The 24,994-nt window shown below is 49.8% G+C and overlaps 1 protein-coding gene across 4 annotated transcripts in view; it reads right to left on the bottom strand.

Moving 5' to 3' along the window:
• SRRM1 (serine and arginine repetitive matrix 1) overlaps positions 1-24,994 on the bottom strand; it is a 101,602-nt gene that overhangs the window by 4,533 nt on the left and 72,075 nt on the right. For all 4 annotated transcript variants that reach the window (XM_073572409.1, XM_073572418.1, XM_073572426.1 and 1 more), the window contains one exon: positions 5,709-5,813. In XM_073572409.1, the coding sequence (XP_073428510.1) occupies positions 5,709-5,813 (105 nt within the window). The remainder of the gene's footprint in view (positions 1-5,708; positions 5,814-24,994) is intronic.

Raw genomic sequence — 24,994 nt, 5'->3', positions numbered from 1 at the left:
GGAAAAACATTGCTGTCGTCGCAAAAACGGAAAAAAGCCTTCCAGTACCTGTGGTAAATGCGGGAGGAGGCTGGTTTTCTAGCCCTGATCATGGTCTGAATGACCTGGTTGGAAAAACCTGATTCTCTCAGAATCGCGGCCTCAACAGCCATGCCGTTAAACTCAGAGACTGAGAACTCTGGTGGTAAAGGGGGCCTTGAGAGAGAAGATCTGGATGCCTCCAGGGGACGTCCGCGAGCATGTTCACCAGCTCCGCATACCAAGGTCGTCTGGGCCAGTCTGGAGCTACAAGAATTACCGCGATGCCTTCTGTTTTTATCTTCTTGACCACCCTTGGGATCAAGGCAAGGGGAGGAAACAAGGGAGTCGAAACTGGGACCACGGGATTACCAGGGTGTCGCAACCAAAAGGCCAGAGGGTCCCTGGGCCTGGCCACGAAGCGGGGAATTTTGTGGTTTATCCGAGACGCCATGAGGTCGACATCCGGAGTGCCCCAACGCTGGCATATCTGACTGAAGATCGTGGGGTGGAGAGACCATTCGCCTGATGCTAGGCCCTGGCGACTTAGGAAGTCGGATGCCCAATTTTCCACCACTGGAATGTGAACGGCGGAGATTGCCGGAACGCAACGCTCTGCCCAACGCAGTATCTTTGCTACTTCTGACATTACTTGTTTGCTGCGAGTACCGCCCTGGTGGTTTATGTATGCCACAGCCGTGGCGTTGTCTGATTGGATGCGGACTGGTTTGCCCGCGAGGAGAGGCTGCCAGCTGAGGAGAGCAAGGAAGATCGCTCTGATTTCCAGAAGGTTGATGGGGAGAAGAGTCTCTTGGGTGTTCCAGCGCCCTTGGGCAGTTTTCCGATGGAAAACTGCTCCCCACCAGAGAAGACTGGCATAGGTGGTGATGACCTGCCACTGAAGAGGGAGAAAGGACCTCCCCTGCAGGACTGAGGAAGGTATTGTCCACCAGGTCTGGGATTGCCTCACACTGAGAGGTAGGAGAATGGTGAGGTCCTGAGAGACCGAAGTCTTGTCCCAGGCTGACAGGAGGAACAGCTGAAGAGGACGAGTGTGGAATTGGGCAAAGGGAACAGCTTCCATGGAGGCCATCATCTTCCCCAGGACCCTAATGCAGAACCGAAGCGGGATGGGTACTGTCCGCTTCAGGGATAGGATTCTCTTGCAGAGAGCTGAAAATTTGTCCCTCGGAAGGAACACTCGGGCCAGATTCGTGTCGAACTCCATGCCCAGGAATGTCAGTCCCTGGGTTGGGAGCAGGGTGGACTTCTCTCTTGATTATCCAGCCGAGACGGATGAGAGTATCCAGGATGATCTGAAGACTCTGAAGGCAGTCTCGGCGGGACGAGCCCTTGATCAACAGATCGTCCAGGTAAGGGATTATGAGGATCCCCCTGGAGCGAAAGATGGCCATGACGGCTGCCATGACCTTTGTAAAGACCCGGGGAGCCGAGGCTAGGCCAAAGGGAAGGGCCGTGAATTGGTAGTGATCTTCCTGAATCGCAAAGCGAAATCTCTGATGTCGCAAACAAACAGGGATGTGAAGGTAGGCATCCTGTATGTCTACAGAGCAGAGGTACTCCCCGGGCTCCATTGAGGCGATCACCGAGCGAAGAGACTCCATCTTGAAGTGGAGGATCCGCACGTGGCGATTGAGTAGTTTAAGGTCCAAGATTGGGCGAAGCGAGCCGTCTTTTTTCGGGACTACGAAGAGATTCGAGTAGAAGCCTGAAAACCGTTCGTTTGGAGGCACGGGAACAATTACTCCGGCGGATAGGAGGGAAGACACGGCCTGGAGGAACCCTGGGGTCTGGGACGGCTGTTTTGGTGGACGAGACTGAAAGAAGCGTCTCTTTGGGAGGGAAGAAAATTCGATTTTGTAGCCGGATGAGATGATTTCCCTGACCCATGCGTCGTCGACAACTGACAGCCATGCGCCCCTGAAACAAGAAAGCCTGCCACTTGGAGGAAAACCTACCGGAGCGGGACCCTGAGGGCATGGAGGGTTGGCCGTTTGGTCTCCAGTGGGGTGTGGGTTTATACGATGGTTTTCTCCGTTCCCCGGAGGTAGAGGGCCGGTCCTGCTGGGAGGAATTTTCCGAGGAAGGAAAGGGGCGAAAGGACTTAAACTGACGAGCTTTCCTGTTGAAAAAACGTCTAGGAAGAGAGGTACTTTTACCTCCAGTGGCATCAGAAATTACCTGGTCCAACCTTGCGCCAAAGAGCCTAGAACCCTGAAAGGCTAGGTTGGTGAGCGACTTCTTAGAGGTGGTGTCCGCACTCCATGTCTTCAACCAAAGAATACGGCGTATGGCCACTATGTTGCTGTTAGCTCTTGCTGAACACCCGGCTGCATCCAAAGAAGCGGCCAAGAGGTATTTACCAGCATGATTAATTTGGTCAGCCAGCACGCCTTGAGGAGCTGAGGCCAAGATGCCCTTGCGAAGAATTTTTGCCCATGCTGAAATGGCTTTCGCCACCCAGGCGGAGGCTAAACTGGGACAGAGAGGTGCCAGTTGCCTCAAAAATAGATTTGGCCAGCGATTCGATCTGCCTGTCTGTTGAATCTTTAAGAGATGCCCCGTCCGGAAGAGATAGAACCGTCTTCGAGGAAAGACGGGAAACTGGCGGATCCACCTCGGGAGCTTTGGTCCATTTTGTGAGAAGGTCCGCACTAAAGGGATATAGCACGTCTAGCTGCCTGCGTTCTGAGAATCGCTTTTCAGGATGTTCCCAGTGTTTGGTTAACGTAGCCTCGAACTCCTTGCGATTAGGGAAGGTTCGGGAGGGAGGTCTCACTCGTTTAAATGGGCCAGAGCATTCTTGAAGAGGCGTCTTGGATTTGGATAATAGCTGTTATGAGACTATCCACCATGTCCTGAGTTTTGGACATGTGGTCCGTGTCTGAGTAAGACCCCGATTGGGAATCTACGTTTGACCCAAGGTCGTCATCCGAGGAAGGGGACGAGGAAAGTAGCCTGGGAGATGCGGGTCCTTGTGAGCTGGAAGAAGAGCCACACAGAGCCCGCTTCCTAGAACTCCTACCCGGTCTGTCCCTCTGGAGGTCGCGGTCAGGTGCAGGCGACTCACCGTGAGAGGCGGTCGGAGCACAGGTGGCTGTAGATAGCTGAGGTAATCGTTCTAAGACCTGGACCAGGGACTGAGACACTTTAGTCAGGTCAGAGGCCGACTGTGACATTGCAACGGCCCACTCTGGGGGAGTGCTCTCATCCCGGGGCTCTGTGTGCTCCTGTGGGGCAGACATAGTGGAAGGACTGCAGGATGGGCAGAAGGGAGACGACTGACCTGACGCCCACTTTTTACAGCGCACGCAGGCGTAGTGAGTAGCGGTGGGTCTAGGATAGGGAGCCCTTGCAGGGTGGGGCATATGTGAATACTGCGGTATTATGGCAGAACGTATATGAGTGAGTACTGCTGGGAGGGAGAGACAGTACTGCCGATGGAAGCTAATTAGGGCCTAAGGAATATGAGTAGAGCCTACCATGTCGAGCTCCACTAAATCTGATTCGCAGCAGACAGCATATGTGTCCCCCAAGCTGAGATCCGTGGAGTGATGCGCACGAGATCCCAGAGAGCCGCAGGACCTTAGCGGTGCTTAGCAGCTGTGCTGTGCGATTGGCTGTAGATTGCGGGGGGGGCGGTTAAGGAGGAGAACTGAGAGCTAGGAAGAGAAAGTAGCTCTGTGATGAGCTAGGAGAGGCGCCAAAAGAGCGCGCGCAAAGCGGGGGGTGTGAACAGACGGGGCCTCCCTAAGCGAAAGTGAAAGTAAAAGACGCTATGCCGGTTTCCACCCTCGGAGTGTCATACACAAGTGATGCACCCGATGCCCGTGACGCCGCAGAAATAAGGCAGGTATGAGAATTGGGGACCAGCTGCCTGCGGGCTTCAATGCCGAACACCCGGCTGTGGGCGGAAAGCTGTGAGGCACGCGCCTGCAAAAAAAGGGGCGGGAATTTAAAAAGGAGAGTGGGCATTGTCGGCTATCAGCGACGCCGACCTTGATGACTTCTATGTGGGGTGAGCACGGGACTGGTGGGAACATTCAGACTGCATACCTGACGCCCACATGCTTCCCTAAAGTGGATGACCGCAGGGGCCCACGTTGAGGGGAGGCTGCTGGGAGTGAAGATCCTCTGTACCCGCACTGTGTCCGAGCAGTGCAGAAGATGGCGTCAACCCCTTGCTAGAAGGGGGGAGGTCACCACCGGTGACCACCCTCTTCCTCTCAGCCCTCTCCAGGGAGAGGGGTGAGGAGGGGAATTGGCTAGGACCAGCCACCTGTCATCAGCCCGTAGCACCTAAAGGTGATAGGGAAAAGGTCCTGCCTGCAGGCCTGAGAGTTGCGATGTGGACGACACCACATTGCTCGCTCAGTCGCCTGATATGGGAAGGCAGGGTGAGAATTTACACCGTTTCCCGACGCTGTATCTGGAAAATAAATGGAAATGGTTAATATACACAACTAAAAACCTAAAAAGCAAAAAAGAATGGTTAACTGCGGATCTGGGGAGATCCCGGTCCGCCTCCTATAGACACTAAGCACAAACTGAGGTACTTGGTGCCTGTCTGTGGGTGTATACTGCCGGGGAGGAGCTAATTTTCTTATTTTGCATAGTGTCAGCCTCCTATCAGCAGCAGCATACACCCATGGTAATCTGTGTCCCCCAATGAAGCGATAAAGAAAAAGCATGTGCACGCAATGCGCACGAAATTCACCCAAAAACACATTAAAGTCTATGGGAGCGCTGACGTGTGCATGGTCATGCGCACGTCAGCGTTTAAAAATGCATGCTTTTTTTTTTTTTTTTAAACCATGCACAAAAAAACAAGAAAAAGCATTAAAAACGCATGATGCGTTTTTTATTTGCGTTTGCACTGCGCACGCAGCGCAAAGAAACGCAAGAGTGAAAGTATCCTTACACCCATAATCAGTGCCCCCTGGTCCCTAGTATGGTCTTTGGAAGGAATAAGTCGTGTGACTGTTCTTGGTATTGACCACACATATTTATAAATATAAATGAGATCTCTGAAGTGTCTTTTTTCTAAGCTAAACAAACAACATTTCCAACCTCTCATATGAGAGTCCTACCATCCCTTCTACTAATCTAGTTGCCAGTCTCTGAACTTCTGAATATCGTTTTCAACACGTGGAGCCCTAAAGATATTCTAGATGTGGCCTCACAAGTGATTTATAAAGGGGTAACAATATGTTGGCATCGCGGGATTTTATATCTATACACCCTAAAATCTTGTTTGCTTTTGCAGCTGCTGCTTGACATTGAGTAAGCCTGTTCAGCTTATGAGTAACTAAATGCCTTCTCATGTTCTGTAGTCCGGAGTATACTCTCGTTTACTGCATATACAGCAATAGGATTATTCCGTCCTAGGTGAATTACTCTACATTAAGTCTCATGTGTCAAGTGTTTGCCTATTCAGACATCTTAAACAGATAGTTTTGGAATATTGTTGTGCCAACGTCAGATTTTAATATCCTACATAGTCTTTGCTGACGACACAAAACTAACACTTTACTCCCAGTACCATCCACAAGGTCATTAATTCCAGTTTCAGAGGGGCGCTAGAAGTATCTGAGCAGATGTTAGGGTACAAAGGTATTTTTACATTTTCCAAATAAAATTAGTAATTTCGTTTCAGAATGATAACTCACCTGCGCCTTTGTGGAGAAGGAGAACGTCGTCTCCTTGGCGGGGGGGCAGGAGAAGGGCTGCGTCGCCTTCTGGGCGGGAGTGGAGATGGGCTTCTTCTCCTTCGGCTAAAAAAAATGAAAAGCAAAAGTCAAGCTTCATTTTATAATAAATACAAAAAGTATTTATTCCATTTTAACAGGTATTTCTATATAAAGTCTGAACACTCCCTATGGTTTTATAAATAGCACATTAGCCACTGACAGCATTGTCTAAACGGTGTTCCAAATTATTATGCAAAAAGAGTTTAGGAGTGATAAGGTTAGAATTTGTTTGTTTGTCATTTAAACTCATTGATGGTGATGTGTGTCAGGGCTCTTTATATCACTGAAAGCAATTGAAGATACCTGTGCAAATTAGTTTGGCAGGTGTGTCCAAATAAAGGCAAGACTACTTAAGAAGGCTGTTCCACATTATTAAGCAGCCTACATTTTTTGCCAAAATGGGAAAGAAAAAGGATGTGTCGGCTGCTGAGAAGCAACAAATTGTGGAGTATTTAGGTCAAGGCATGACTACAATCAACATTGCCAAGACACTTCATCGTGATCATCACACAATCAAGAAGTATGTAGCCGATTCCCAGCACACACGTGTGCGTGCTGATAAGGAAAATTGAGGACTCTTTCCAACAGGCAATTGCAGCAGGTAAAAAGAGCCGCTGCAAAAATGCCTTGTCATAGCAGCAGACAAGTTTTTGAAGCTGCTGGTGCCTCCAACGTCCCCCGAACAACAAGATGCAGGGTCCTTCAGAGCTTTGCAGCTGTGCGTAAGCCATCCTGTCGACCACCTCTATCCACTGCACACAAGCAGAAACGGCTCCAGTGGGCCAAACGATACATGAAGACTGACTTCCAAACTGTTTTGTTCACCGATGAGTGCCGTGCAAGGCTCGATAGTCCAGATGGATGGAGTGGAGGATGGCTGGTTGATGGACACCCCATGAAAACATGGCTAAGGCGCCAACAAGGAGGAGGTGGCGTAATGTTTTGGGCTGGAATCATGGGGAGAGAGATTGTCGGCCCCTTTAGGATCCCTGAAGAGGTAAAGATGAACTCCATAATCTATGTGGAGTTTCAAAAACAGCACTTCCTGCCATGGGTCAAGAGGAAGAACCGTGCTTTCCGCAGCAAGGTCATTTTCATGCATGATAATGCAGTCTCATGCTGCAAAAAGATGGATTTTTGGTTCTTACCGTAAAATCTCTTTCTTGGAGCCTTCATTGGGGGACACAGAATACCATGGGTGTATGCTGCTGCTGCTAGGAGGCTGACACTATGCAAAAACAAGAAAATTAGCTCCTCCCCGGCAGTATACACCCACCGACAGGCACCAAGCACCTCAGTTGGTGAAAAAGCAGTAGGAGAAGCAACGAGAAAAAACTCGAACCATATGTACCAACCCAACAAGGGACTCTAAGACCCAACACGGTACAACTGAAACAGGGAGGGTGCTGTGTCCCCCAATGAAGGCTCCAAGAAAGAGATTTTACGGTAAGAACCAAAAACCCATCTTTCTTTATCGCCTTATTGGGGGACACAGAATACCATGGGACGTCCCAAAGCAGTCCCAAGGGTGGGAACAGCAATAAGGAACGAAAGTAACTGAAAGGCTTAGGTCGGCCGGTGAGCCACCGCCGCCTGCAGAACCTTCCTACCAACCACAGCATCAGACGAGGCCTGGGTATGAACCCTGTAGAACCTCGTGAAGGTGTGCAAAGATGACCAGGTTGCAGCCTTGCAGATTTGCATGGCCGAGGCCTGGTGATGAGCAGCCCACGAAGCCGCCACAGCCCGGGTGGAATGAGCTCTTACTCCCGGAGGGGGCCGCTTTTCCTGAAGACGATACGCTTCTAGATTGGTAGAACGAATCCAGCGAGCGATCGTGGATTTGGAAGCCGGAAGGCCCTTCTGGCGACCTTCAGAGATGACCAGCAAGGAATCGGACAGACGAAAGGAAGAGGTCCTGGCAAGATAGACACGCAGGGCTCTAACTACGTCCAGTTTGTGGAGAGACTTCTCAAGAGGATGAGATGGAGCCGGACAAAAGGAAGGAAGGACGATCTCATTGATATGGAAAGCGGAAACCACCTTCGGAAGAAAGGAAGGAACGGGCCTGAGAACGGCTTTGTCCTGATGGAGAATGAGGTAAGGGGAACGACATGACAAGGCCGCCAATTCAGAAACTCTTCTGATGGATGAAATGGCGATCAAAAAGGTGACCTTCCAAGAGAGAAGGGACAAAGGAATGTCCTGGAGAGGCTCGAACGGCGCCTTCTGGAGCGCGCTAAGGACGAGGTTGAGATCCCACGGGTCTATTGGCGAATGATGAGGAGGAGCCACGTGGGAAACCCCTTGTAGAAAGGTCTTGACCTGTGGTAGAGAAGCTAGCTCTCTTTGGAAGAGGATAGAGAGAGCGGAAACCTGGCCCTTGAGTGTACTGAGGGACAGACCCGCGTCTAACCCAGCCTGAAGAAACCCCAGGATAGATGGGATAGAAAAAGACATTGGGAAGACTCTGTTATCATCACACCAACGGAAAAAAGCCTTCCAGTACCTATAGTAAATGCGGGAAGAGGCTGGTTTCCTGGCTCTGATCATAGTTTGAATAACCTGACTGGACAGACCTGATTCCTTCAGAATTGCGGTCTCAACGGCCATGCCGTCAAACTCAGAGACTGAGAATTCTCGTGGTAAAGGGGGCCTTGCGAGAGAAGATCTGGACGGTCCGGAAGCCTCCAGGGAACGTCCGCGAGCATGTTGACCAGTTCCGCGTACCAAGGCCGTCTTGGCCAATCTGGAGCGACTAGAATCACTGGTACGCCTTCCGATTTTATCTTTTTGACCACCCGAGGGATCAATGCCAGAGGCGGAAACAGATACGGAAGTTGAAACTGGGACCACGGAGTCACCAGTGCGTCGCATGCGATGGCTAGAGGGTCCCTGGACCTGGCTACGAACTGCGGCACCTTGTGGTTCATCCGGGATGCCATGAGATCGACATCCGGGGTGCCCCAACGGTCGCATATCTGAGAGAAAACCGCGGGGTGCAGGGACCATTCGCCGGACGCTAGGCCCTGGCGACTCAGAAAGTCGGCTGCCCAATTTTCCACCCCTGGAATATGGACGGCGGAGATTGTCGGAACGTAACGTTCTGCCCAGCGTATTATCTTGGCCACTTCTGACATTACTTGTTTGCTGCGCGTGCCCCCCTGATGGTTGATGTACGCCACGGCCGTGGCGTTGTCAGACTGAATCCGGACCGGCTTGCCGGAGAGGAGGGGTTGCCAATGAAGAAGGGCCAGGAAAAGGAGATTTGTGTGTACTCACCGTAAAATCTCTTTCTCTTAGCCTTTAATTGGGGGACACAGAACCTTGGGTGTTATGCTGCTGTCCACTAGGAGGCGACACTATGCATAATCTGAAAAAGATTAACTTTGGCTCCTCCTCTGCAGTATACACCCCTGGACGGCGTCAGCCTTCTCCAGTTTTGTGCCAAAGCATAAGGAGGAACGTAACCAAATAACATAACCATGCCTGTAAGAAGGCTACTATGTACGAGCTCAAAGAACAATATGAGAACTCAACAGGAAACAACGGCCCGTAAGGGCAACAGGTTAGGAGCTGTGTCCCCCAATTAAAGGCTAAGAGAAAGAGATTTTACGGTGAGTACACAAAAATCTCCTTTACTCTGTCGCCTAATTGGGGGACACAGAACCTTGGGACGTCCCAAAGCAGTCCCTGGGTGGGAAGCAGTGGACGAATATTGTGCTGACAGTCCCCTAGACTTGGGGTACTGCCGCCTGCAGAACCAGTCTACCCAGGCTCGCATCCGCTGAGGACTGGGTATGAACACTGTAGTGTTTCGTAAACGTGTGTAGGCTAGTCCAAGTGGCCGCCTTGCACACTTGTTGTGCCGAAGCCTGATGCCGAATGGCCCAGGAGGCCCCTACTGCCCGTGTAGAGTGTGCCGTGATACCGGCCAGAAGAGGGGAACTGTTAAGTCGGTAGGCCTCATGTATGGTGGACTTGATCCACCTTGGAAGGGTAGCCTTGGAAGCCGGCAACCCCTTGCGACTACCTTCCAGAAGAATGAAGAGGGAATCAGATTTCCGGAAAGGTGCAGTCCTGGACACGTAAATCCGCAATGCTCTGACGAGGTCAAGCGTATGCAGAGCCTTCTCCACTCTATGAACCGGAACCGGGCAAAGGGAAGGCAGTGAAATCTCTTCACTAAGGTGAAAGTTGGACACAACCTTCGGAAGGAAGGATGTTACCGTGCGGAGAACCACCTTGTCCTGGTGAAAGGCTAGGAAAGGCCGTCTGCAGGAAAGTGCTGACAATTCCGACACTCTGCGTAACGAGGTGATCGCCACTAGAAAAAACCACTTTCTGAGACAGAATGGAGAGTGGAACTCCTCTAAGAGGTTCGAAGGGTGGAGCTTGCAATGCTGTCAGGACCAGATTGAGGTCCCACGTATCCAGCGGACGTTTGTAGGGAGGAACCAATCGGGAAACTCCCTGGATGAAAGTCCTTACTTGCGGTTTAATAGCAATGCGCTTTTGAAAAAGGACTGAAAGCGCCGACACCTGACTCTTAAGCGTACTTAAGGATAGCTTGGCATCTAGGCCCGATTGAAGGAAACCTAGTACCTTCGGGAGGGAATAAGGGAGTGGGACTTGTCCATGAGATTCGCACCAAGAAAAGAAAGCTCTCCAGGTACGATAATAGAGCTTGGCGGAGGCCGGCTTCCTTGCCCTGATCATAGTTGCAATGACTGCCGGTGAAAAACCTGCCTGGGTTAGAATCCAGGTTTCAAGGGCCATGCCGTCAAATTGAGAGCCCCTGAATTCTGGTGGAAGAACGGACCTTGAGACAGAAGGTCGTGACGGTCGGGTAGACGCCAGGGGGCGTCTGCCGTAAGTTGGACGATATCGGCGTACCAAGTACGTCTGGGCCAGTCTGGCGCGATGAGGATGGTCGGAACTCCCTCTTGCTTGATCTTCCTCACAACCCTGGCGATTAGGGGGAGGGGTGGAAAAATGTACAGGAGTCGGAACTGGGACCAGTCCTGGACCAGGGCATCCGCTCCGAGCGACCGCGGGTCGTGTGTCCTGGCCATGAAATTGGGAACCTTGGTATTGAGATGGGATGCCATTAGGTCCACATCCGGGGTTCCCCAGCGTTGACAGATCTGGTAAAAAATCTCGGGATGGAGACACCACTCCCCCGAGTCCATTCCTTGCCTGCTGAGGAAGTCGGCTTCCCAGTTTTCTACACCTGGAATGTGTACTGCAGAAAGTACCGACCTTGTGTCTTCCGCCCAGCGGAAGATATGAGCCACTTCTCTCATTGCCTGGGCGCTGCGGGTCCCGCCTTGGTGGTTCACGTATGCCACAGCCGTGGCATTGTCTGACTGTATCCGTATGTGCGAGGCTGCAAGCAAGTGATGAAATGCTCTCAGTGCCAAGAGAATGGCCCTGATTTCCAGAACATTGATAGGCAATGTCACTTCCCTCGGTGACCACTTGCCCTGTGCCCTGTGATGTAGGTGCACCGCCCCCCAGCCTGTCAGGCTTGCATCGGTAGTCAGGATCTTCCATTGTCCTGAGAGGAATGGCTTCCCTCGTGTAAGCGAGTTTGGTTTGAGCCACCAATGCAGGGACCTCCTGGTTGATGACGTCAACCTGAACTCCCTGTCGAGGGAGAGAGGGTTCCTGTCCCAAGATCTGAGTATGGCTAGTTGAAGGACCCTGAGGTGAAACTGGGCAAATGGCACTGCCTCTATTGCTGCTGCCATCCTGCCGAGGATTCTCATGGCAAACCGGAGAGATCGAGGAGGACTGCGAAGGAGTGTGCGCGAACTCCCAGACGGATGGCCAGTGTCTTGTCCTTGGGAAGGAGCACCAGGCCCCTGGCGGTGTCGAATACCATTCCCAGGAATGTTAGAGTCCGAGTTGGGATGGGATGGTCGACGATTTCTGTAGGTTGACTAGCCATCCCAGGCGACTCAGAGTGTCTAGAGTGATTGAGACACTGACCTCGCAGTCTTTGAAAGTGGTAGACTTGACGAGGAGGTCGTCCAGGTACGGGACGACTGGGATGCCTCTTGAGTGCAGGACGTCCATGGTGGCCGCCATGACTTTGGTGAACGTTCTTGGAGCCGTGGCGAGTCCGAACGGAAGGGCGACAAACTGGTAATGTGGAGATACGCATCCTGTATGTCTATGGAGGAGAGGTATTCTCCCTGCTCCATGGATGCAATGATGGACCGGAGGGACTCCATGCGGAAATGACGGACCCGTACGTAATTGTTGAGCTGTTTTAGGTCCAGTATGGGTCGGACGCCACCTCCTTTCTTGGGGACTACGAACAAATTTGAGTAGAATCCTCGGAATCTCTCGTTCGCGGGAACTGGCATCACAACTCCTGATTGAAGGAGAGAGGAAACCGCTTGGTGGAAAACACGAGCCTTTTCTGGTGGTGTTGGAGGAACAGAAAGGAAGAACCGGTTCGGTGGAACGGAAGTGAACTCTATCTTGTATCCGGAAGACACTATTTCCCTGACCCACCTGTCTTCTGTAATAGGCAGCCAGACTTGCTGAAAGAGTAAAAGTCGGCCGCCTACTGGTGGAGTGTCTTCCGGAGGTCTCGAGTCATGATGAAGTGAAGTTCTGAGGTTTTCCTCCCTTGGGTTTCGCTTGGCCTGCCTTCGACTGCCAAGCCCTGTCCGGTCGCTGCTACGTCCGTGGGTTGTCTCTGCGTGGAGAACGGTTGCGGTTTTGCACTGGGCGCGAAACGGACCAGCCCGAGGAATTCCGAAAGGATCGGAATCGCGTCTGGTTTCTTCGTTTAAACGTGCGTTTCGGTTTTAGTTGAGGGAGAGAGGTACTCTTACCCCCAGTGGCATTGGCTATCATGGTGTCCAACTTTTCGCCGAAAAGTCTTCCAGAAAAATACGGAAGTCGCGTGAGGGGCTTCTTTGAGGCCGCATCCGCTTTCCATTCTCGCAGTCAGAGGATGCGTCGGATTGTGATGGCGTTTGATGCTATTCCCGCTACACCTCTGGCGGAATCTAGGGCTGCATGAATCATGTAGTCTGCTACCACTGCCATCTGGACCGCTTGGTCCGAGAGTTCAGGATTTGAAGCCTGAAAACCCTCCTGTAGTTTTTTGGCCCAAGCCAGGATGGCCTTGGCTGCCCAAACTGAAGCAAACGCAGGGCCCAGAGAGGCGCCTGCCGCTTCGAAAATAGAACGAGCCATGCGTTCTACTTGCCGGTCTGCTGCGTCCCTGAGGGTTGAGCTATCCGGCAGAGAGAGTAAAGTCTGCGCTGCTAGCCTAGAAACCGGAGAGTCCACTTCAGGTGGATCTGTCCATTGTTTGGTGTCTTTCTGTGAGAAGGGGTACTTCGCTTCCAAATATTTGCGATTAGCGAATTTTTTGTCAGGCTGCGCAAACTGTTTGGTAAGTATTTTCTCAAACTCATCGTGATTAGGGAAGACCTTAGGTGGTTTTTGAACACTTTCGAAGCAAATCCTATGTTCTGGGACTTCCGGGGGCGACTCTGGAATTTTTAGCACCCGATGAATGGCAGAAATTATGTCCTCAACTAGCGCTGTATTGCTAGGGGGAGAAGGTACCACGGACCTGACCGTTTCATTATCTGAGTCGGAGTAACATATGCCCTCCGAATCCTGTGCCTCGCTAAGGTGATCCCTGGAGGGCGACCTGGGGCGGGGGTCTTCTGTGGTGGGGGATCCCTGTGGTAAATTGCACTGTCTGTCTGTGGCAGGGGACTGCCCAGGAGACCTGGAATGACGCTGTCTCTCCCTAGAGGGGGACGACCTTGTGCGATAGTGCGACTCAGGTGATCGAGACCTGTGGGTCCGCTTACGTCTGTGAGAGTCGGAAGCAGCATGTTCCTGAGACAAGCTGTCCGTTTGCTGTGTACCGTCCATAGTCGGGGCCCGACTCTGCAGAGCTTGCAGCAATGTGGCAGTTAGGTTGTCTATGGACTGTGACATAGACTGAGAGATCTGAGTTGCCCATTCCGGCGTGGCCTGTGACACTGAAGCGTCAGTAGGGACTCCCTGGGGTTCTGACCCAGAGTTCTGGATGCAGTCCCGGCAGTGCGGATACGTGCTGCCACTAGGGAGCGTGGCTTTGCAGGCTGTACAGAATGCATAGAAACATTCCTGCCTGGTTCTCTTCCTTGTGCCCGGCATAGTGCACAGAGGCTGGCTATAAGGGATCGTACAGGGGTGGCTACGCAGAGGGAACCCACAGAAAGCCTTATAGGAAGTATAGATTCACAGCTGAGTAATGAGAACCAGCTGTGAGCTTACCCCACCGGTGTGCCCCTAGGTCCAGCGCCGACAGATCCCAGTTCTGTGCCCCCCGGAGACCGCTGTGATGCTCCTGTCCTGGATCTCATCCAGAAAAAATGGCCACCGGGGCTCTGAGGTGAGGGAGGAGGGGGCGGAGAGCTGAAAAGGGCGCGCTGGGCTGTGTAAAAACGCACCCTTTCTGCCTCGATCCGCCCCTTCTATGACACTCCAGCGTGTCATTTTGGTCATCCGGGGGGCAGGGAAAAGGCGGCTGCTTCAGCTAGGCCGAAGCCGCGGCCTAAATTAGAAGTCTGATGCCCAGGAGGGCTCCAGAGTGGCGCGGTAGTCCGGGGGGGGGGGGGGGGGGGGGGGGCGGATTTGCACCAGACCCCCCCAGAATGGTCGACTGGATAGCGGTGGGGGTAGCGGTTTTTGTATGGGGGGCCCCTGAAGCGCTATGGAGCCGCTGCTGTTGCAGAGACAGGGACGCAGAAAAGCCCTGTCTCTGCTGTGCCATGCCAGTCCGCACCCTCCCCCGGCCCCAACAGGATCTCTCAGCCAGCCTGGGGTCCCTGGAAGCTACGAAATGCTGCCTGATCTCCGACCCTACCTGAGGCGTCTCAACCTAATACCCCCTGCGGGGGATTAGGGAGGGTGCGTCTGTCACAGTCAGGGGGTCTTCATCCTCGCCTCAACCTCAACCCAGACCCCTTAAAGGGGTTGGGGAAGGAGGGGGGTCTCGACCTCGAACCAGGACCCAAGGGACTGGGGAGGGAGCGACATGGGGAAAAACCACCTCGACCTCAACCGGGTACCCCTAATAGGGGACCGAGGAGGGAGCCATGCCGGGAGTCTCGCTGGAGACCCACTTTTCTTCATCTGTATTTCCGTGAAAAAAAGGAAAAAAACGGAAGAAAAAAAAAGGTGTGCCTCCTTGCGACACTAAGCAAAAACTGGAGAAGGCTGACGCCGTCCAGGGGTGTATACTGCACATGAGGAGCCAAAGTTAATCTTTTTCAGATTATGCATAGTGTCACCTCCTAGTGGACAGCAGCATAACACCCAAGGTTCTGTGTCCCCCAATTAGGCGACAGAGTAAATAGCCCTGATCTCCAAAAGATTGATTGGGAGGAGAGATTCCTGTGGCTTCCAGCGGCCTTGGGCCGCTTTCTGCTGGAACACGGCTCCCCATCCTAGAAGGCTCGCATCTGTGGTGATGATTTGCCACTGAGGCGGAAGGAAAGACCTCCCTTGGAGAACTGACGCTGGCCGTAGCCACCAAGTGAGAGACTGCCTCACTCTGAGAGGAAGCCGAATAGGACGGTCCAAGGACATTGTGGTCTTGTCCCAGGCTGAAAGCAGAGACAGCTGGAGGGGGCGAAGATGAAACTGTGCAAAGGGCACTGCCTCCATGGAGGCCACCATCTTCCCTAGGACCTTCATGCAGAACCGAATGGGAGCAGGCCTCTTGAGAGTTCTGATGCCCTTGGACAGAGATGTAAATTTTTCCTTTGGAAGAAAAACACGGGCTAGCTCCGTGTCGAATTCCATACCCAGAAAGGTCAGACGCTGGGTGGGGATCAGAATGGACTTCTCCTTGTTGACCAGCCAACCTAGGCGGCCGAGAGTGTCCAGGGTTATCTGAAGGCTCCGGAGACAGTCCTGGCGAGACGAACTCTTGATCAAAAGATCGTCCAGATAAGGGATGATGAGGATCCCTCTGGAGCGAAGGATGGCCATGACGGTCGCCATCACCTTCGTGAAAACCCGGGGCGCTGAAGCCAGGCCGAAAGGAAGAGCTGTGAACTGAAAGTGGCGTCCCTGAAACGCAAATCGAAGATACTTCTGGTGTTGCACACAAATTGGAATGTGCAGATAGGCATCCCGAATGTCCACCGAGCAGAGAAATTCCCCGGGCTCCATGGAAGCAATCACCGACCGAAGAGACTCCATTTTGAAATGAAGAATCTTCACGTGGCGATTGAGCAATTTGAGGTCCAGAATAGGACGAAGAGAGCCGTCTTTCTTCGGGATCACAAAGAGATTGGAGTAGAACCCGGAAAACCGTTCGTCTGAGGGAACGGGAACAATGACTCCGGCGGAAAGAAGGGAGGAAATGGCCTGCAGAAAACCCGGAATCTGGGTCCGCTGTCGCGGAGGCCGAGACCGGAAAGGCCGAGACCGGAAAAACCGTCTGTTCGGGAGTGAAGCAAATTCGATTTTGTAACCGGACGCGACGAGTTCTCTGACCCAAGCGTCGTCGACAACGGACAGCCAAGCATCCGCGAAAAAGGAAAGTCTGCCTCCCACCCTGGAAGAAATTCCAGGTGGGGGTGACCCGTCACTTAGACGAAAATCTGCCGGAATTGGCTCCTGCAGATCTGGAATATTGACCTCTAGATCTCCAGCGAGGAGCGGGTTTGTAGGAAGGTTTCCTCTGATCCCGCTCCCTGGTGGCAGGTGGCCGATCCTGTTGAGTGGCTCTCTCCGTGGCAGAGAAGGGACGAAAGGGCCTGAACGGTCGAAACCCCCTTCTGTTGAAAGGACGTTTTGGTCGAGACTGGGGAAGCGAAGTACTTTTACCTCCAGTGGCATCGGCAATAATCTGATCCAGCTTTGCTCCAAAGAGCCTAGAGCCATGGAATGGCAGATTGGTAAGTGACTTTTTCGAAGTAGTGTCCGCATTCCATGACTTTAGTCAAAGGACTCGGCGTACAGCTACTATGTTGCTGTTAGCCCTTGCTACGCAGCCGGCCGCGTCCAAGGAGGCGGCCAAAAGGTATTTTCCCGCCTGGTTAATCTGATCTGCAAGATCTGCCAACTCGTCTTGAGGAGCTGACGCTAAGATGCCTCTGCGAAGAATTTTTGCCCAAGCGGAAATGACCTTCGCCACCCAGGCGGATGCGAAAATAGGGCAAAGAGAGGCGCCAGATGCCTCAAAGATAGACTTAGCCAGAGATTCAATCTGCCTGTCAGTAGGATCTTTGAGCGATGCCCCGTCTGGCAGAGAGAGCACCGTTTTTGAGGCTATCCGGGAAACCGGAGGATCTACCTCGGGAGCCTTGGACCACTTTGAGAGCATTTCTGCTTCAAAGGGGTACAGAACGTCCAAGTACTTGCGGCCTGAGAACCGTTGCTCAGGGCGCTCCCAGTGTTTGGATAAGGTAGTGTCGAAATCGTCGTGAATGGGAAAGGTTCGAGACGGAGGTCTGGCTCGTCTAAGGAGAACAGAGCTTTCCTGAGTTGGAGCCTCATCCTGTTTAAGTTTTAGTGTTTGGAAGATAGCTGCAATAAGACTATCGACCATGTCCCGCGTTTTAGAAACGCTGTTCCCCTCTGAGCTAGCTTCCGAATGAGAATCCTCGCCTGATTGAAGATTGTCATCCGAGGAAGGAGAAGGAGGCCTGGGCGCAGAAGGGCCCTGCGAGCCCGAAGACGAAGTGGACAGAGCCCGCTACCTAGCAGTCCTTCCCTGTCTGTCTCTCTGAAGGTCGCGGTCAGGTGCGGACGACTCACCCCGAGAGGTGGTCGGAGCAGAGTTGGCTGAGGATAGCTGAGGCAATCGTTCTAAGACCTGGACCAGCGACTGTGATACTTTTGTCAAGTCAGAAACAGACTGTGACATTGTAACGGCCCACTCCGGGGGGAGAGAGGAGGGAAGAGCGCCCTCCGCCCGGGACTCTGTGCGTTCCTGAGATGCTGACATATTTGAAGGACTGCAGGGGGGGCAGAATGGGGACGACTGACCCGATGCCCACTTCTTTTTACAGCGCGCACAGGCGTAATAGGTAGCGGTGGGCCTGAAGCAGAGATCCCCTGAAGGGTTGGGCATAAGTAAACTGCACTGATTGGCTGCAGATATTAGGGAATAACTGCCGAGGGGAGCTAATCCCTGTCCCAGAGCCGAGCCTACCGAGATTCTGTGAGCAGCAGAAGAAAAACGCCGAAGTGTCCCCCAAGCAGCGCAGGAAGAGTGTGCAGGCATCAGGAAACGCTGTGCTTGGAGATGGGGGCGGAGCTTAGCGGCCGCGCCGTGATTGGTTAATAGCGCCTGGGGAGGGCATGGCAGAAGAGGGGGCTGGCATCCAAGAGAGAAAGAAGCCCTGTGATGGGCTAGAAAGGGCGCGCTGAAAAGAGCGCGCTCAGGAAGGGAGGAGGGAGAGCAGAGGAATTCCCCGCGCTGAGGGGAAAGTGAAAGTGCCTCCCACCGTGACGGCGCCGCAGCCCCATGCCCGACATACCGCGCTAAGGATGATCTGACAGGGTCCAGACGCTGCGGTGCGTGAGGGGATCCCCGTAGACTCCCTGGCTAGAGCAGGGAAAGTGAAGAAAGGCAAGCGCTGAGCGCGCGACAGGCAGAAAAGGGCGGGAGATTCAAACTTGTGGAACTGCAAAACCAGGTCCCTTCTCCCATGTCACTGGAGCTTATGCGGGGCCGGAGGGAACGTATAGGCACTTACCTGACGTCCCAGAAGAGGATGACCACAGGGGCCCACGGGGAAACGGCAGGCCGCCGGGAGGGGAAGGAGTCCTCTGTACCCGCATCCTGCAGAAGACGGCTTGAAACACCTGCGATCGCCGTCTTCCTCTCAGCCCTGTCCCGAGAAAGGGGTGAGGAGGGGGAATCGGCAAGGACCAGCCACCTGTCCGTAACCCATGTCACCAGAAGGTGATAGGGAAAAGTCCTGCCTGCGGTACTGAGAGTTGCGATGTGGGTGACACCACACTGCTCGCTCAGCCGCATGATATGGGAAATCAGAGTGATAAATATACCCTGTTTCCCGATGGAAAAGAACCTAAAAGAGAAAGGAGGGAAAAATTAAAAAGTTCAAACTAAACCTGAAAGGAAAATTGGATTAAAACTGCGGATCTGGGGAGATCCCGGTCCGCCTCCTACAGACACTAAGCACAAACTGAGGTGCTTGGTGCCTGTCGGTGGGTGTATACTGCCGGGGAGGAGCTAATTTTCTTGTTTTTGCATAGTGTCAGCCTCCTAGCAGCAGCAGCATACACCCATGGTATTCTGTGTCCCCCAATAAGGCGATAAAGAAAACACATCTGCATCTCTGGCTGCTATGGGCATAAAAGAGGACAAACTTATGGTGTGGCCACCATCTTCCCCTGACCTCAACCCCATTGAGAACCTCTGGAGCATCATCAAAAGGAGCGTCTATGATGGCGGGAGGCAGTTCACATCTAAGCAACAGAGGGTATTCTGTCCACATGCAAAACAATTGAAGCACAAACCATCCAAAAACTGACAAATTCAATGGACGAGAGTTCAGAAGCTTCTTTTGAACAAGGGGTCCTATGTGCAAATGTAACATCACCTAGAATAAAGTTTTAACTTGAAAACTGTTTGATTTTATTTTGTAATAATCTGATAATGCTTATAATTTCACAATTGACCATTTTTTTGTTCAAAATAAAAAGGTTGAAAACTCTGCTGTGCATAATAATTTTGAACATGCATTTTGAGTGTTTCTTATTTTTAAAAATATACTGTTTTCATAGGCAGTTTGTTCAAAAACATTGCAATTATACTAGAATATTAGATGACTGGAAAATAACAATGACTGCAATTCATATAGGTAATTTAGAGAAAGTATGAGGAAATATTTTTTGCATAATAATTTGGAACACAGTGTAATATTAAAGCGAATTCTAAGGTGCCTGGAAAAGTGGAGAATACAGGGATGAGACTTTATTTGGGAGGTTAAGGATGGACAGGGTAGAAATGGCATATTTTAAAAAGGCAGGAGTGGGAGGTGGGGAGGGAATGCTAGACACCTATCAAAATTAACCACCACAAACTGACAGACTTCATACAGCATTAAAAGAATATTCTTCCGTTTAAAAGGGGTTGTCACGTCTTATGATGAAAGACCGAGCTCGGCCTTGCTAATTTCACATGTATTGAGAGAAGCCAAGCATGTCTAGTCGGCATGTGACCTCTCAGCAGGGCACCGTGAGGATTCAAAAGTCTTCAGGCAGAGTGACTGAAGTCTTTCATCGCAAGACCAGACACAACCCCTTTAAACATTGCGTTTTTCAAGGTAAAATGTATATCAGCTTTGTACAATATTGTTGCTGGAGATACACATTTTAACTCCTTAGTGACCAAGCCAATTTGTTTTAAACTGACATCTGTCACTTTATGTAGTAACTCTAGAATGCTTCAACTTATCTCATTGATTTTGAGACAGTTTTTTTTTGTGACACATTATACTTTATGATAATGGTACATCTAGGTTGATATGTTTTGCGTTTATTTCTAAAAAAATATCAGAAATCTGACAAAAATTGCAATTTTCAAACTTTGAATGATCACTTTAACCCCTTCACCCCCAAGGGTGGTTTGCACGTTCATGACCGGGCCAATTTTTACAATTCTGACCACTGTACCTTTATGAGGTCATAACTCTGGAACGCTTCTATGGATCCCGGTGATTCTGACCTTGTTTTCTCGTGACATATTGTACTTCATGATAGTGGTAAAATTTCATTCAAAAAACTTGCGTTTATTTGTGAAAAAAGCAGAAATTTGGCGAAAATTTTGAAAATTTCGCAATTTTCCAACCTTGAATTTTTATGCCCTTAAATCACAGAGATACGGCACACAAAAAACTTGATAAGTAACATTTCCCACATGTTTACTTTACATCAGCACAATTTTGGAACCAAAATTTTTTTTTGTTAGGAAGTTATAAGGGTTAAAAATTGACCAGCGATTTCTCATTTTTGCAACACCATTTTTACGGACCACATCACATTTGAAGCCACTTTGAGGGGTCTATATGATAGAAAATACCCAAAAGTGACACCATTCTAAAAACTGCACCCCTTAAGGTGCTCAAAACCACATTCAAGAAGTTTATTAACCCTTTAGGTGCGTCACAGGAATTTTTGGAATATTTAAAAAAAAAAAAAAAAATGAATATCTAACTTTTTTTCACAAAAAAATACTTCAGGTTCAATTTTTTTTATTTTACCAAGGGTAACAGGACAAATTGGACTGCAAAAGTTATTGTGCAATTTGTCCTGAGTACGCTGATACCTGATATGTTGGGGGGAACCACTGTTTCGGCGCATGGCAGAGCTCAGAAGGGAAGGAGCGCCGTTTGACTTTTTCAATGCAAAATTGGCTGGAATTCAGATCGGACGCCATGTAACGTTTGGAGAGCCCCTGATGTACCTAAACAGTGGAAACCCCCCACAAGTGACCCCATTTTGGAAACTAGACCCCCCAAGGAACTTATCTAGATATGTGGTGAGAACTTGGAACCCACAAGGGCTTCACAGAAGTTTATAAAGTACAGCGGTACAATTAAAAAATAATATTTTTTCCACAAAAATTTTTCAACTCAGAATTGGCTGGAATTGAGATCAGACGCCATGTTGCATTTGGAGAGCACCTGATGTGCCCAAACAGTAGAAACCCCCAAATCTAACTTCCAACCCTAACGCCAACACACCCCTAACCCTAATCTCAGCCCTAACCCTAACGGGAAAATGGAAATAAATACATTTTTATTATTTTTCCCTTACTAAGGGGGTGATAACGGGGGGTTTGATTTACTATTTATGGCAGGTTTCTATTTTTGGCAGCTGTCGCACGCTAAAAGATGCTTTTTATTGTAAAAATAGTTTTTGCATCACCACATATTGAGAGCTATAATTTTTCCGTATTTTGACTCACTGAGTCATATGAGGTCTTATTTTTTGCGGGACGAGTTGACGTTTTTATTGGTACCATTTTCGGGCACGGACATTTTTTGATCGCTTTTTATTCCGATTTTTGGGAAGCAGAATGAACAAAAAACAGCGTTTCATGAATATCTTTTGGGGGGGGTGCGCTTACACCGTTCCGCGTGCGGTAAAATTGATAAAGCGGTTTTATTCTTCGGGTCAGTATGGTTACAGCGATACCTCATTTAGGTCGTTTTTTTATGTTTTGTCGGTTTTATGCAATGAAAACTATTTTATATAAAAAATAATTATTTTTGTATCGCTTTATTCTTAGAGCTATAACTTTTTTAATTTTTCGCTGACGATGCTGTTTGGCGGCTTGTTTTTTGCGGGACAAGATGACGTTTTCAGCGGTACCATGGCTATTTATATGAGTCTTTTTGATCACGCGTTATTGCACTTTTTGTTTGGCGGTATGATAATAATTCATTATTTTTTGCTTCGTTTTTTATTTTTTAAGGGGTTCGCTAAAGGGGTTAACTAATGGGATAGTTTTATAGGGCAGGTCGTTACGGACGCGGCGATACCTAATATGTGCAGTTTTATTGTTTTTTTTTTTATTTCCAAAATATGGATTTATTGGGAGAATATTTTTTTTTTTTCTAATTTATTTGGCGATTTTTTTAAATTATTTTAACACTTTTTTTAACTTTATTACATAGTCACAGGTGGGACATCACTGTCCTGTGACAGATCGCTGATCTGTCACATCACAGATCACTGTGACAGATCAGAAATCTGTCACAGGCAGTTCTGCAGACTTCCTCATGCCTGCGCTTTGCAGGCAGTGAGGAAGTCAGCCCCCTACAGGCCCCCATCGCCATCTTGGATTCGGGGGCCTGTAGGGAAAGAGACCCCTGCAGCAGCGCTGCACATTGCGCTGCCGTGGGGGGGCTCAGAGAAGCACGGAGGGAGCCCCCTCCCTGCCGATGCTTCCCTTTAACCCCCGGTGTGCAAGGGGTTAATGTGTCGGGGGCGGTCCGTGACCACCCCTGACACATAGTGCTGGGTGTCAGCTGTGATAATCAGCTGACACCCGGCCGCGATCAGCAGCGCTCACCATGTGGGCGCCGCTGATCGCGGTAGACGTACTATCCCGTCCATGGGCATAGGGGCCCGGGTCCCATAAACGGGATAGTACGACTGATGTCAGGAAGGGGGTTAATCCAGATAGTCATACCACACAAAACCATTAACCCCCTTAATCACCCCCCCCCCGGAGCTTTTTTCAATTTTTTGCTCCCCTTCTTCCCAGAGCCATAACTTTTTTATTTTTCTGGCAATATGGCCACGTGAGGGCTTATTTTTCATGGGCCGAGTTGTACTTTTAAATGACACCATTCGTTTTACCATGTCATGTACTCGAAAAACGGGAAAAAAAAATCCAAGTGCAGTGAAATTGCCAAAAAAAAGTGCAATCCCACACTTGCTTTTTTGTTTGGCTTTTTTTTGCTAGGTTCACTAAATGCTAAAACTGACCTGCCATTATGATTCTCCAGGTCATTACAGGTTCATAGACACAACATATATAGGTTCTCTTATCAAAGAGGTGAAAAAAAATCCAAATTTTGCGTAAAAAAAAATTGCACCATTTTCCGAGACCCATTGTGTCTCCATTTTTCGTGATCTCGGGTTAGGTGAGGGCTTATTTTTTGCGTGCCAAGCTGACATTTTTAATACCACTTTTGAGCAGATACGTTTTTTTGATCGCCCGTTATTGCATTTTAATGCAATGTCGCGGCGACCAAAAAAAAACTTAATTCTGGCGTTTTGATTTTTTTTCTCACTACACCGTTTAGCGATCGGGTTAATCCTTTTTTTATTGATAGATTGGGCAATTCTGAATGGGCCATTCTGAACGCGGCGATACCAAATATGTGTAGGTTTGATTTTTTTTTTATTTTTATTTTGGGGCGAAAGAGGGATGATTTGAACTTATTTTTTTTATATACATTTTTTTTTTTTACTTTTGACATGCTTCAATAGTCTCACCTCTGTGTACCAGAATGACAGCATTGCTATGAACGCTGACCGCAGGGTGGCGCTCATAGCAATCTGCCATCAACAACCATAAAGGTCTTGAGGAGACCTCTGGTTGTCATGGCACTGCACCGATGACCCCCGATGAAGTGACAGGGGTAGACGGTGCGCATTTTTCCGTCCGCGCGGCAGGAAGCTCTGGTCAAATGCCCGCTGTCAGAGCTTGACAGAGGTATTTAACTAGTTAATAGACGCGGGCGGATCGCGATTCCGCTCACGCCTATTGCGGGCACATGTCAGCTGTTTAAAACCCCCCCTTAAAGCGGGGGGATACTGCCAGCTGAGCTGGCAGAAAGGGGTTAATAAATGACATTTCCCTCATGACCACTTTACACAAGCACCATATGATGTTTTATTTTGTTAACATTTTTAAACCACCTAAAATGTAAGTCATTTTTCATTTTTTCAAGGAGCTTTACAAAACTTTTTTTTTTTTTTAGGGACCTGTTCAATTTTGAAATGACTTTGGGAGTCCTGTATATATTGGAAATCCCCAAACGCTATACCATTTTAAAAACCGCACCCCTAAACGTATTGAAAATTGCTTTCCGGTAGTTCTTTAACCCTTTGGGTGCTTTTCAGGTGTTTATGCAAAGTAGCATGACAGGAACGAAAAAGTTTGTTTTTACCATCTAAATTTTGATAACTACATATTCCACTTAAAAGTCTTCCAGCTACAAGGCCGGTATTTGGCCGTTAACTGCCATGACAAATATCAAGACCACACGATCAAGATCTCAGGGTACCAATGGCGTTAAAGAGGGAGTCCCCACACAACCATCTAGATGTCTTAGTCAATATTCACAGCAGCATTTAAGGGTTTAAACGACCGTAGTCGTGTAGCGTTAGCTTTTTCCAGTGTGTGCTATAAAAACCATGACAACCACTTTTTAGTTTTGTTCCATTATGAAATTCGATTGTATTCTTCTGATAGCGGAGATAATACACTGCTATCAGATGCCAGCCTATTAACCATGGCATAGGAGGAGACAGCTCTGATCCCATAGGATGATATAACCTATATGTATGAAGCGATGACTGCAGATGAAGGTCCCAGGTCAACACCATCTGTGCCACATCAATATACATTATAGTGCAAGAAGTTACTCCAGTCATCAATTTATACGCATGTT

The sequence above is a fragment of the Dendrobates tinctorius genome, unplaced genomic scaffold (genome assembly GCF_039654945.1).
Source record: "Dendrobates tinctorius isolate UK_male_01 unplaced genomic scaffold, ASM3965494v1 ptg000007l, whole genome shotgun sequence".
NCBI lineage: Eukaryota > Metazoa > Chordata > Amphibia > Anura > Dendrobatidae > Dendrobates > Dendrobates tinctorius.
The sequence above is the reverse complement of the archived record's forward strand: the minus strand, read 5'-3'. Positions and strand labels throughout refer to the sequence as shown.